The sequence below is a fragment of the Danio rerio genome, chromosome 17, assembly GCF_052040795.2.
Source record: "Danio rerio strain M-AB ecotype USA chromosome 17, GRCz13ab, whole genome shotgun sequence".
Taxonomy (NCBI): domain Eukaryota; kingdom Metazoa; phylum Chordata; class Actinopteri; order Cypriniformes; family Danionidae; genus Danio; species Danio rerio.
The window spans coordinates 28,580,347-28,592,896 of NC_141037.1; the positions used below are offsets into that span (position 1 = coordinate 28,580,347).

The 12,550-nt window shown below is 36.6% G+C and overlaps 1 protein-coding gene across 1 annotated transcript; it reads left to right on the forward strand.

Annotated features, from left to right (window-relative positions):
* Positions 1-4,591: 4,591 nt before the first annotated feature.
* trnp1 (TMF1 regulated nuclear protein 1) lies at positions 4,592-11,727 on the forward strand. The gene has a single exon (XM_087290625.1). The coding sequence runs from the start codon at positions 4,600-4,602 to the stop codon at positions 5,275-5,277; it is 678 nt and encodes a 225-aa protein (XP_087146751.1). The 5' UTR covers positions 4,592-4,599; the 3' UTR covers positions 5,278-11,727.
* Positions 11,728-12,550: the final 823 nt, after the last annotated feature.

Below are 12,550 nucleotides of genomic sequence, written 5' to 3' on the forward strand. Positions count from 1 at the left end.
TTATATTTAGCTTACCCAATTGCATGTCTTTAGATTGTGGGGGAAACCGGAGCACTCGGAATAAACCCACGCAAACACGGGGAGAACAGAAAACCCCACACAGAAATGCCAACTGACTCTGCCGAGGCACGAAACAGCGGCCTTTTTCCTGATTGTAAGGCATAACATTAAAAATAAACATTAAATATTATATGAAATATTCTCTCTGCTAGCGAAATACAAAAAATGCACGTCTTTACATCGTAGCCCTGGGCTAACTCTAAGAAAAAAGTGATGATGAGACAAACGAAGCTTTTCTTCGAGTCATTTGAATCTTGAATCAGTGCACTGCAAAATAGGTATACCCCAGCAAACACGCGACGCAACAAGGTTCCAGCAGCTACAAGCAATTTGGCTGTCTGCATCAGAAACGTTTAAATACCAGCCACTCCTATGAAGTGGTAAGGGTACATAATTAATCATTATTAACTTTGCTACAGCTAGTTTATTTTCAAGATCTAAGGTGAAACGTTGCCTCAGTAGTAGGCCTAGGCGTACGGTGAAAATGTTTTCCAACTCGCATTGGTAGCGTTCAACACTGATTAGCACATAATCTGTACCTGAAGTCATAGTTGTTTATGCTGTTTTGCCGCGACGTCGTGGAAATAGAAAGTGTTTAAAATAGTAGTTTGATGATAAGGGCAAGCTTGAAAAACATATTCTGAATGTAACAAAAATAGCATGCATAAAGCTTTCATAATTTTATAGAAAGTCTGTCACATTTAATTGATAATCGTCTAATATCATTATATAATATCTGCACATTTCTAGGTTTGTTTTATTTGTTATAGAGGGCACGGCTAACTATGATTTCTGATGTCTAAAACAGATCCTATGTCAGTTAAAAACAGTTCACTTGTTCGGTAGTGTTTCTTTGTAAATCCACTGAATTGTGTTTTGCAAGTCATCACTAAATTTTTGACAAACGAACTGCGGTGAAAATGATCGACGGCATTTGAAGACGGTGGAAATTAAAATTGGATTTCAGACAAATATGTTTAGTTTTTTCCCGTCTCATTTAACTGAGTGGACTAGTTGGGCTCACAGGCTAAGTAGGCCACCCTGGTCCTTACTTTTATTTTTAAATGATTCTTAATTGGAACTCTTGAATTTGTCAGTCACAGGGCATATTATATTTTAATCTGCTCATTGGATTAATATACAAAAAGTCAACATGAAAGCTCGCATCAAAATTTAGGCCATGATGTGCTGGATTATTCGAGACTAAATCCATAATGAATGAATAAAATACAAAGCTTTTAAGGTAGCCTATCTCTATCAATTCACCTACATTGTCTGTTTTTAATCCTCTCTCATTCTTCTCTCCTCTCAATCTGTTCTCCCATTCCTTCTTTATAATCTCCTCCCTTGTCAAATATGTGGACAAGTATGACAACATTGTTCAAAAGAAAGCATTCTTAAATATGTTAATAAATATTGTCTTGTCATTGTTGGCAAAAATCATATAACTACATGACATCTTACGTAAGATTTATGTATATTACAGTATGTATCAATAATTTCAAAGTTACCCATGAGTAGGCATGGGCCGGTATAAGATTCTGACGGAATAATAACCTTGGATAAAAATATCACAGTTTCACGGTATCATGGTATTGTGATTACTGCTCTAAAATATAGTATTTTTTAATTGTCTGGGTAAAAAACAACAATTCTTTCCTATTTGAAAATAAAGTATTTTCATTTTTCAAAGATTTATAATATTTTGGAACAGTAAACATGTCAGGCTAAATAATGAAAAAATCATTGACTTCAGCTGCTTCATTAGTTTCAAAAACACAGATTTCTTTACCATTTAAAATAACATCTTTGGATATTTTTTTCTGCTAGAAAACAAACAAAAAATGTTAATAAACTTCTTCCATATCCCTTGGGAACGGTTTTTCAGAAAATTTTGACGGTTTTAGCACCTTGACTTTTCCAAAGAGCAGTATACCTTGAAAACGGTTATCGCCCCATGCCTACCCATGAGCTTTACTTCTTATATGATGGACATGTGATGCTTTTTTAAACTGAATTTAGTATCTTTAGTTGTATTTTTAAAAGTATTTAGCCCCAAACTTGTTGCAATGATTGCAAATGTCATATAAAATTCAACAAAATTTTAAAGAGTTTAATTAAAAGATTTAATTTAATCAAAGTTTTCTACTCTACGATATCTGTAAAGGGTCACCTTTGCCATAATCTTATGTTTTCCCTCTCTTTGTCTGTTCATTGTTTATAATCACTATGTAACATCTGTAGCACCACTCAACTTTACTAATGGAATGCTTGGGGAAAAACATTATTAATCCAACACTTACAGCCCCCGCCTGTCCCTCCCTTCATAACGGCTATAATCTCAGATGGATTGGGCTTTTAAAGAGTTATTTAAAGCATGTCTGAGTGATTCTCCCTCTGTACTGTCCCAGCTATTTTTTCACTGACCAAACCACTAAAATGGAGCTCAGCAGGTCACCACTGCTCCTCATCTGCTTTTATTGTATATGTTCTACTAATAACATTCATATCTTTTAACAATCTTCTCTTATTTGCTACTCTAAAAAAATTCAAAGTGGACAATGTCATTTATTGAGCCTCCTACTTCAGAGCTGGTGAATGCTTGATTCTGATTGGTTAGTGAGCATTCTGTGGTGTGCAGTTATCATCAGATTAAAGCACAGCTAAAGCAGTTCTAGGCAGATTGTGACTGTATATGGTTTTATATGCTGAATGATTTCAGTTACTTTAGAGTCAACAATCAAAACAAAACTAAAGGCTTTGGACCATCTAGATCAGGGATGGGCAAACTTGATCCTCGAGGGCCGGTGTCCCTGCAGAGTTTTGTTCCAACACTAGTCAAACACACCTGAACAAACTAATCAGTGTCTTCAAGATCACTAGAAATCTATAAGCAGGTGTGTTTAATTAGAGTTAGAGCTAAACTGTGCAGGGCATCGGCACTCCAGGAGCGAGTTTGCCCACCCCTGATCTAGATCATTGATCTCAAACTCAATTCCTGGAGGGCCACAGCACTGTACAGTTTTGCTCCAAACCTTATCAGACACAGCTGATCCAAATAATCGAGGTGTTCAAGAGTTGTTAACACCTTCCTTTTTTGGGAAAGCTGTGTTTGATCAGGGTTGGAGCAAAACTGCAGAGCTGTGGCCCTCCAGGAAGTAAGTTTGAGACCTATGATATAGTACAGAGATACCCAAACTAGGGCCCGCAGGCCAAAGTTGGCCCATGGTAACCTTTGATTTGGCCCACCATCCCATCTGAGAAGAGAGGGAAAAGGTTGGAGTGAATGTCTTTAACAGAGATTGTCATTTCTAATTTAACATAACCTTTTGTTTTTTTTTCTTTCTTTCATTGTTGAGCTACAAAAAGCAGTTTAAATAAATATTGAGCATAAATCAGATTTTTACAAATGCAAATGCTTTCACTCAAAGATAGAGGACAATGCACATCGATGAGCAAATTAATAAAAAGTTCATTATAGAATTTAACAAATATATTTAATTAATACAATTAAAGTATTTTTTTTTTATTTTTAAATCTTATTAAATTAGAACATAACCATCGCAATTTTAATGTACCCACCACCCTCAACCAAGCTGGTTTTTGGCCCTTCATAAGAAAAAGTTAGGGCACCCCTAAATTTTGAGTAAACTGACGAAAATGCTGCTAAAGCCCTTCTTGTTGTGTCTGAATTACAAAACATACAAAAAGAACTTTTAAAAAATATCATTTACAAATATTTGTTTTATTCCAGTTCTATTTTTTCCTTAGTAGTTTATCTTTCACCGTTTTACGTCCAGCAAACATTTAGAAACTTAAATTTTTTTGTATGCATGTACTGTTGCATAGAACTGTATGTATCCTTCACAGAACCATCATATTGCATACTATTTAATGTATATGGGATGTCACAGAATTTTTAAAGTACACTTTCTTAAATAAAAATGTAGACTTGTATAAACTTTATAATAAGAGAAACATTCAGTCACAAAATGTGAGAGGTTGTGATATATTTCCTTTATAATGGAGGCTATAAACCCCATTTTTATGAGTGTCAAAATCTGTTGCTTGGCAACAGCAGATGATGAAATGTTGTATTTGCAAACAATCTTACATCTCTGGCTATTTATGAGCTCAGCGGGGGAGGACAAGAGCGAGAGAGGTGCACAACGATGGAATAACTTCAAAGAGAGGGAATGTGTATGAGTGTGAGGCAGGCATTAAATTCTGCTTGCCTACAAACCATTTGATATCAGGCTGTGTTGCTATGGGCAACACACAGTGGGAGTGAATAGGGTATGATTAAGCAGCGATATTGAAAAAAGAAGCACTTTTTGGCTTTTTTCATTGCGTAAGCTGATGTAGATATCTGGGGGATGGCAGAGAGAGAAAGAGAGAGGATGCTGAGTGGGCAGGAATACAGAGGGCAGGCATCCAATCAGCTGCAGCTCAGTCAGCGTCTGTTTGTCCAATAGAGTGTGACGAGGCTCCTCTAGTGTGAGCTCACAGCGCTGCTGCTGCCTGGCATCTTATTAATGAATGGAGCGTCTCACAGGCAGCAAAACGTTGCTTGAGCTCTCTCTCCCTCGACGGAGAAGGCAACACAAACAGAATAGTACAAGCGATTCACACCTCGACAGAAAGCAGCAGCAGCCGTGTGGCAAAATGAAGAAGCAGCAGAAAGAGGACGAGAACTCGGACAGCGATGCAGAGCTGGAATCTTCTCTTCCATCAACCATGGATGTCCGTTCCTCTTCCTGCTCATCCAACCTGCTTGTGCCCTCATCTTCTCAGCGAAGATCCATCTCCATGGGAGACTTTAGGAGAGTCGCTGCTGGACAGACAGGCTCTGAACCCAACTCTTCAGCTGCAACGGCGCCCTCGTCCAAGCTGGTGACCCCTAGCTCCAGTATGGAGTTTGAAGCAGCTCGTCGACGCCTCCTGGAGGTGGAGGAGCGCCAGCGTGTTATCAGAGAGATGGAGAGGCGACTGGAGGAGCTGAGGGAGGTGTTTGTGCGCTCGGAGCAGGAGGTGGTTGAACACGGAGAGCTGGTGGCCCGCATCACTGCTGCTGCCCAGCAGGGCGAACTATACGTGGCGGAAAACGGACAACGACTCAAAAAAGGATTGCGTTTCAAACGGCACAGGCCCACCATTGTCTTTTCCTCCATGCTGGGACTCAGAACGTGCCTCCCTTGGCCTGTGAAGATGAAATAGCAAAACAACTGGCTGGTCCTTCACTGATGTCACACGTCACGAGAGCATCGTCCACTTCAGGTCTAAGGATATTCAAGTCTCGCTCTTAGTCAGGAAATGCTTCGCTTCGTTCATATATATCGTTACCTGGGATCTGAGATGGTGCTTCATTTGAGCCCATTGAAATGGCGCAGGCCTCGTTTTTGCTGCTTGAACCACCCAAGACACTAGGGATGTGTGTGTAATGTGTGTGAACTTTGGAGCTCTGTGCATGTGTCACACTTCATAGGGTTGCGTAGTGTGCGTGCGAATGTGTGAATGTCAGAAAGGAAGCTGAAGCATGCTGTTCCTCCTGGAGAGGTCACTTAAGTTTCCTTTGATTGGTCCAAAAAAGGAAAAGCATTCTTCTTCTTGTAGTAAAGCTGTGCAGAATCTGAGCGTTCAGGCTTTGTTTACACCAAGAATGATAACTATTATAAAAAACTATATTTGGCATCACACCAACAGATGCATGCAGCTTGAAATGTTCAGGATCTTTCAATTAAATTGCAATTATGTCTGTGGGCAATCAGTTACCACCAGAAAACAAATCATCCTTGATGTGATTCCAATTATATCATATATACACTTATGCATCTGGCAAGTGCTTTTTTCCAAAGTTCTTTAAATTGAATTTGTTTGTTTTTTAAGTTTTCTGGAAAAATAACCAATAATCATGTGGGAACCAATGGGGCTGGGCCAATAAACGATATTATATCGAATCGCGCTAAAATTTATATCAATAACAATGATAAGAACTGGACTTTTTTTTTTTACTCTGTATTGATTTAAGAGTCAAATCACACAGCAAAACTGTTTTTTTAACCTTTTTTATTAAGATAGGATAATAGAGGACAGACAGGAAAGTGTTGGGAGCAGAGAGAGATTAAGGATGGGCATAAGACCTCCAGCCGGGAATTGAACTTGGGTCACCCTGAGCACTATGGTGCTAAATGTCGTCGCACTTAACCACTAGGCTATTGAAGCTGACACAATGGGAATCTTAAAGTGTGTTGATATTAGAGGTGTACCAAATTTTCAGACACCGAAAATTTATCAGCTGAAAATATGTTATGGCATTTAATGGACCCTCTAATTTCCGTGACTTCAGTCATTGTTAGGGACGTACTCTCCTAAAACTGGAAGCATTAACAACTTGTATTGTAAATATATATCGTTATCAATCAATTTGGCAATATTTGTCGAGATTAATATGGCCATATCACCCAGCCCTATGTACCATGTCATAGTGTTTGAGCTAGAGGAATGCTTGATTATAAATGAATAAATGTTAATAGTTATCATCTTTGGGGTGAACCCCAGATATAGCACCAATGAATAGATTGTATGACTGCGAATGTTGATCTGTGCACATACTCTATACTTGAGATGAAGGCTTCTATGCCACTTGTGTACCCACATGTGCTTTAGTTCTCTAATGTACATTTGAGGTGCCTGTCGGCGTGCGTTGATGGAGACGAGAACCGGCCATTTCTCTCTCTTCTCCATCAACATTCCATCTGTGGCCTCTCTCTCATTCCCCTGTCGCCTAGCAACCTGGACTTTCAATTCCTTCAGAATGTATCTGACATCAACAGATCATCCAAAAGTACAGCTCATGAATGACAACTAGAGGACATTTTAAGATTTGCTGCAGAATGCTAGTTAGTTTGAGAATGTAGAATGCCTTCAAATATGTAGTTAAAATACGTAAGCATAGATGATGGCTATGCCCGAACGAGTTTCAGCCTGGCATCATAATGTCGTGTGTAATGATCTAGAACAAATCCTTGAGAACCTGCGAGAGATAACCAAACAAATATTTAATGACTACAAATGCAGAAAAGTAATACGCTATGAATGTACAGTGTTCAATTATTAAGCACTCCATGGGTTGTCATTTTGCAGCCTTTCCATTAGGCCACGCATAGAATCATGGAATTAATATTAAATGGAGCATAAGTTTTAAAATCCATCAAAGATGAAGGCAGATTGGCTGAATGCTATGCTAACATCAATTTGATGCCTTCCTACCTCTGTACATGCTACCTACAAACGCTGCTCTTTTTCAGGTATCAGACACAGCCAATGCTAAAAGGCTAAACAGGCTAAAACCGGTATCAAATGCAGCTTGCTGTATTGGTATTGGTCGGTTGTTTGGTGCAAACTTCCCGTCTCTTCTGCATTTCTCTCTCTCTCTCTCTCTCTCTCTCTCTCTCTCTCGCTCTCTCTCTCTCTCTCTCTCTCTCTCTCTCTCTCTCTCTCTCTCTCTCTCTCTCTCTCTGTGAGCAAATGGCTCATAGCCGTGTTTGAGTGAAGTGCGTTTGGGGACTTCATCAAAACACAGGAGACTGCTATTCTTGGCTTGAACCAGTTAAGGCTAGAAGATTCTGGGCTATATAGAGAGAGAAAGATTGTGTGATGCAAGCTAACCTTGTTGGTCTTGTGAGCAGAATAACCTTTTTCTTCTGCAGTTAAATTTATGCTGTACTGCAGGGTAGGCCAGCAGGACCGTACATCACCACTGAGAATGTAGCCTGCACCTGGCATCCTGCCTCATTGTGTAAGCAGACAGTTGCTGCACCTTATTAGGAAAAAAAGGACATTGACTTACTGCAAATTAATATATTATTATGTAACATATTTTAAAGTAATATTCATAATAATTACACCTTATTATTTAAATTAGTTATTATTCAAATTCATAATCGGATTTTAAATTTAGTGGTAAATATTGTCAATATATGTTACATTACCTGTTCACTCTGATATTAGATTCTGTTCCACCAACTATTCTTTAGATTTTATGCATATATTCACTTGTAGAGGATTATTTATACCATTGAAAAGCTGTGAATACAATACACATAGAATGTCTCAAACAATTATTTCACCCCCAAAAAATGAACATTCTGTCATCATTTAATCATCCTCATGGCATTTCTATGAGAAATATTTTTCTTAAATATAAATGATTTATAAGCAAATCCAGGAATTTCAGTCTGTTTATTATAAGTTCTGATACTTCAATATGTACATAAAAACATTACAAGAAATAATAATCCAAATGAACTGAACCATTTAGTATGTTACTAAAGTAACATAAGTTAGAATCCGAAGTTAGTAAGCTACTTTTATGTTCATTTGTGGATAAAATCTTAAATTAAATCTATTCATCTTACAAAATGAACATGTTTTGAATGAATATTATTTAAATGGAGGGATAATTGCTTATGGTTTCTGAAATGACGTGAGGGTAAGTAAATGCTGACAGAATCTTCTTTTTAGGGTGAATTTACCCTTTACTCACTTCCCAATACAGTCCTGTCTTCTATATGCGATGAAGATCAACTATTACAGAACAATTCTTAGGTCACTTACTTGGTCCAATTGTATGTTATCCTATATGAAGTGAAAGAGTGAACTTTAGAGAGTTATTCATTGGGTATATAAGTATATACCCTAAATAGAAACCATCACAGAAAATTCCAATGTTTTACACTACAAATACCATTACAAACAATCAAAATGAGTACATTTAATTGGTTTTAAGTATGTTTTGGGACATATTCCTTTAGTATTTATAGTTATTTATTTTTTACAAGGCTAAAATTACCAGTAGAGCTTGGCCATTGGGTTTTTAATTTGCATTATACAGTGCGTTTGTGTTTTATGGATGATCAGTCTTGAATTAGAGTTAGTGACTGTAAAGACACCAAATTCTCTTGCTGTGGATGAGAGGCTCATCCCATTAGCCTTCATTTGGACGATCTGCTTTTTGAGGGTTTCAGAATAACCATGAATGTCTGGCAGTTACATTGAAAACATAAAAACTAGGCTTCCAGTTAAATAGTTCAATTTTATGTTGTTTTAAATGAACTAAGAGAAATCTAAAAGTGTTAATTTTGATTAGTTTTATATTAGCAATATATATGCTATGCTTCAAAATTTAAGCAACTTGTGAAAAATATGGCATCATTTTAAACGGGACTAAGGAGTGATTTTGAAATTGAGGAAATTGTAGGTTTTCCTCTACTTCTGATCTCCACTGTATATATAGACATTACTGTATGGTGCTTTTTGTATCTGCAGCTGTGTGATGATGTTGCTGGATTTACGTGGTTTAATGATGCAGATTGCCTGCTCACCGCAGTCTTTATTCAGTTTGATGGATCGGTGTAAGTCAAACTCAACAGAGGTGATGGAAGCACAGTTCAAGGGCTACTTTACTTTAATGACAGAACATCTGGGTGTCCTTATTAATGCTTGCGTGATCTCCCTCATTTTAGGAGGGATTTGATTTCAGCAGCTGTAGATTATGTTAGATTTAGGACACGCGATTGGCTGCTGTAGAGTGTGAAAGATGATGAATGCCTGCAATTAGGGCTGCACAATATTGGAAAAAACCCGCATTATGATATTTGTTCCCTGCGACATATATTGCAATAGAAATACAAGTTCAACACATGACTTAAATAGCTTTATTTGGAAAGTCACTACTTTAGATTGATTGGAATGATTTTGTATGGGAGTGAAATATAAATATATGTTATGTAAATTATGGTAAACATATAATAAACATTAAAATATATATATAAACAATAATAAAACTACAGTCATAAATTAACATAATGGAGCAGATGTTAAAGTGAAACAAACAGCGCTTTATGGTTTTCTGAGGAGAGTCTTAACAGTATTTCGGTACAGAAATTGAATAATCAAACATAAAAGAGCATTGCATAGTCTTCATTATATAAACAATTCAATAAAATGTTACAATTTTAAACTCCTTTATGTTTTATGTTCTCTTAATATGCTTATTAACTCTTAAACTGTTCACATAGACCTTAAAAACACATGAAAATGTCACATTTTCACTCCATAATGGTTAGATTTTGCTGTGTCTCCACAAATCTCATGTGTTTTGACCTGTCGATTCTGGTCAACTATAATCCCATTCAACATTGCATTGCTCAAACGATATATTGTGCAGCCCTACCTGCAATGCTCTTCATCATAATCATCATATCAAACTACATTATTGTGACGAAAGCCTCTTGTGTGAGGATGTGTTATCAGTAATCGCTGTTTGAATAAAGAGATGAACCCTTCAACGAACACTTACCACGGTAACTTTAGGTTCTACTCATCTATCACTTATCTTGGCTTGTAGAATATAATTTAATTTGATTTAATCACACCAAATTTTTTATTCAGTCTCTGTATATGTATTTATTTATTTAATACACAGATTTCTTTGGTGGGATTCAGCATTCTGAGATTTCCAAATAAAGTACAGTATAGCAGGGTTTTAGAAGTACCAGGTTTCATGTAGTGTACTTAAATGTTTGTAATGTTGTGGTTTACCTCTTTGCTGTCTGGTTTGGTTCATTTCTTGTAACACATTCTTTTTAAAAAATCTGAAAAAATGATTTGGCAATTACATTGTTTCTGAAAGTGTTTTTTCCCATTAATTTCTAAAAGTCTTTGTTTAAGAAAACCGTGTAGATAAGAGGTGATCCACAACATTAACAAAAGTTCAAAGCTGTGTTCCTAACAGCTCAAATAAAGAAAGGAACTACACTGCGATTTGATGGATGATGATCTGACGAAGAAAGAGGGAGTAGGTGAAAATTGTGGAGTAATTTGTTTGTCACGATTATCTGCTCTGATGTAGATTTCTTCAGAGAATCATGGCTAATGTAATTACATAGAGAAGGACATTCCATATTAGAGGCAAATCTTCAGATATTGTTTAAAGATAAAGTTTTACTTTCTGTGGATAAACTTAAGGTTTCACAAAACACAACTATTAATTGTCACCACTGTCAGGGACAATGGTTTTTGTGAGGGTTCCTCAATGTTGAATGGTTTCTTGTGGGTTTTATTTAGTCTTTTTAGCTATAAAGATTCATTAAATGCCTTATCTCATTTACTGTACATATAGAATTCTTTTACAACACGTTTAAAACACACCTCAGCCAGAGTCTCTCTCATGCTAATTTTTGCACTGCACCTTTTCTGAGTTTTACTATGACAGATGTTAACAGAAAAGCTTTCCCAAAGATCTCTCTGGGCCCACTTGCAGGATGAATGTAAAGTCTTTGTGTCCATGTCTATAGTTATGATGCCATTCTATAGGCTCCATCTTTGTAAACGGTTCTGTTGGATTTTCAGCTTTTGTTGTCGCATCTAGTTTAGACTTCTTCTTTTAGCTGTGAAATAACACAATCTTAATTCTCACAACTATTCAGTAGCTTTCATTTTTATTCAAGGACTTTCTTTAAACATAAGCTTTTGACTGTAATTTTGAACATTATATGAATGTATCATCCAATGACTTTCTGTTATCAATGAGTTGTGCGAGATCTATTCGAATAAAAGTTACTGTTATTTAATATTTTTCTTTTAAACAAGATTCAACAATTCCCACTCGTCTCTTGTCCGTCATTGAAAGGATATATTTTTTTTATTGTTGGTTTTTGCTCGCTGGTTTACTATTTGTTTGCTGAACAAAACAAAAAAAAACACGAAGATTTAAAAGAATCCATTTGCTCCTGTGCACAATATTTATTCCCTTGACCTTTTTAAATGACCAGATATGCTTATGAAAAATGCTGATCTCGTGCCAGAGAGAGAAACTAATATGCCAATGTCTATTTTAAACAGTCGGTCTCTCAGCAGAATTTGATAGGGCAACAGGACCTGAGGAAGTGCTTGATCCAGCATCACTTGAAAAGAATTCTGCTGAAATCAGTACCAACACCATCATTTCTTTTCCTGAGCCATCTGGCAATCAGACAGACATCAGCACTGAAGGAAAAACAGACTGCTAATGTCAGTCCAGCTGACATTTATATATGCCAAAGTCAACCGATTTAAAATCGATTGGCTCAAAGAAAAGCAGCATTGAAAAACTCCATAAGCTTGTCAAACTTTGATTTAACTCTAGAAAAAAAAGCACTTTCAGGTAAAGAAACAGATAGTAGTCGACAAAATATAACATGATGATCTGGAATGTTTTGATCCAGTCCAATCAATGATACTGACAACACAAACATGCAAAAAGAGACGTTAACCTTTTAAAAATGTACAGTGTTAAAGTTTATGAATTGGCAGGATTAATTATGAACAGTATAAAGCAATGTGACCTGGGATTCTGTTTATCCAAATAGAATGAGCAAGAAACAAAGATAAAGTATTTTAAGTGTGTAAAACCCTCATTAATCTTGGTATTACATCACATAGTTGCATT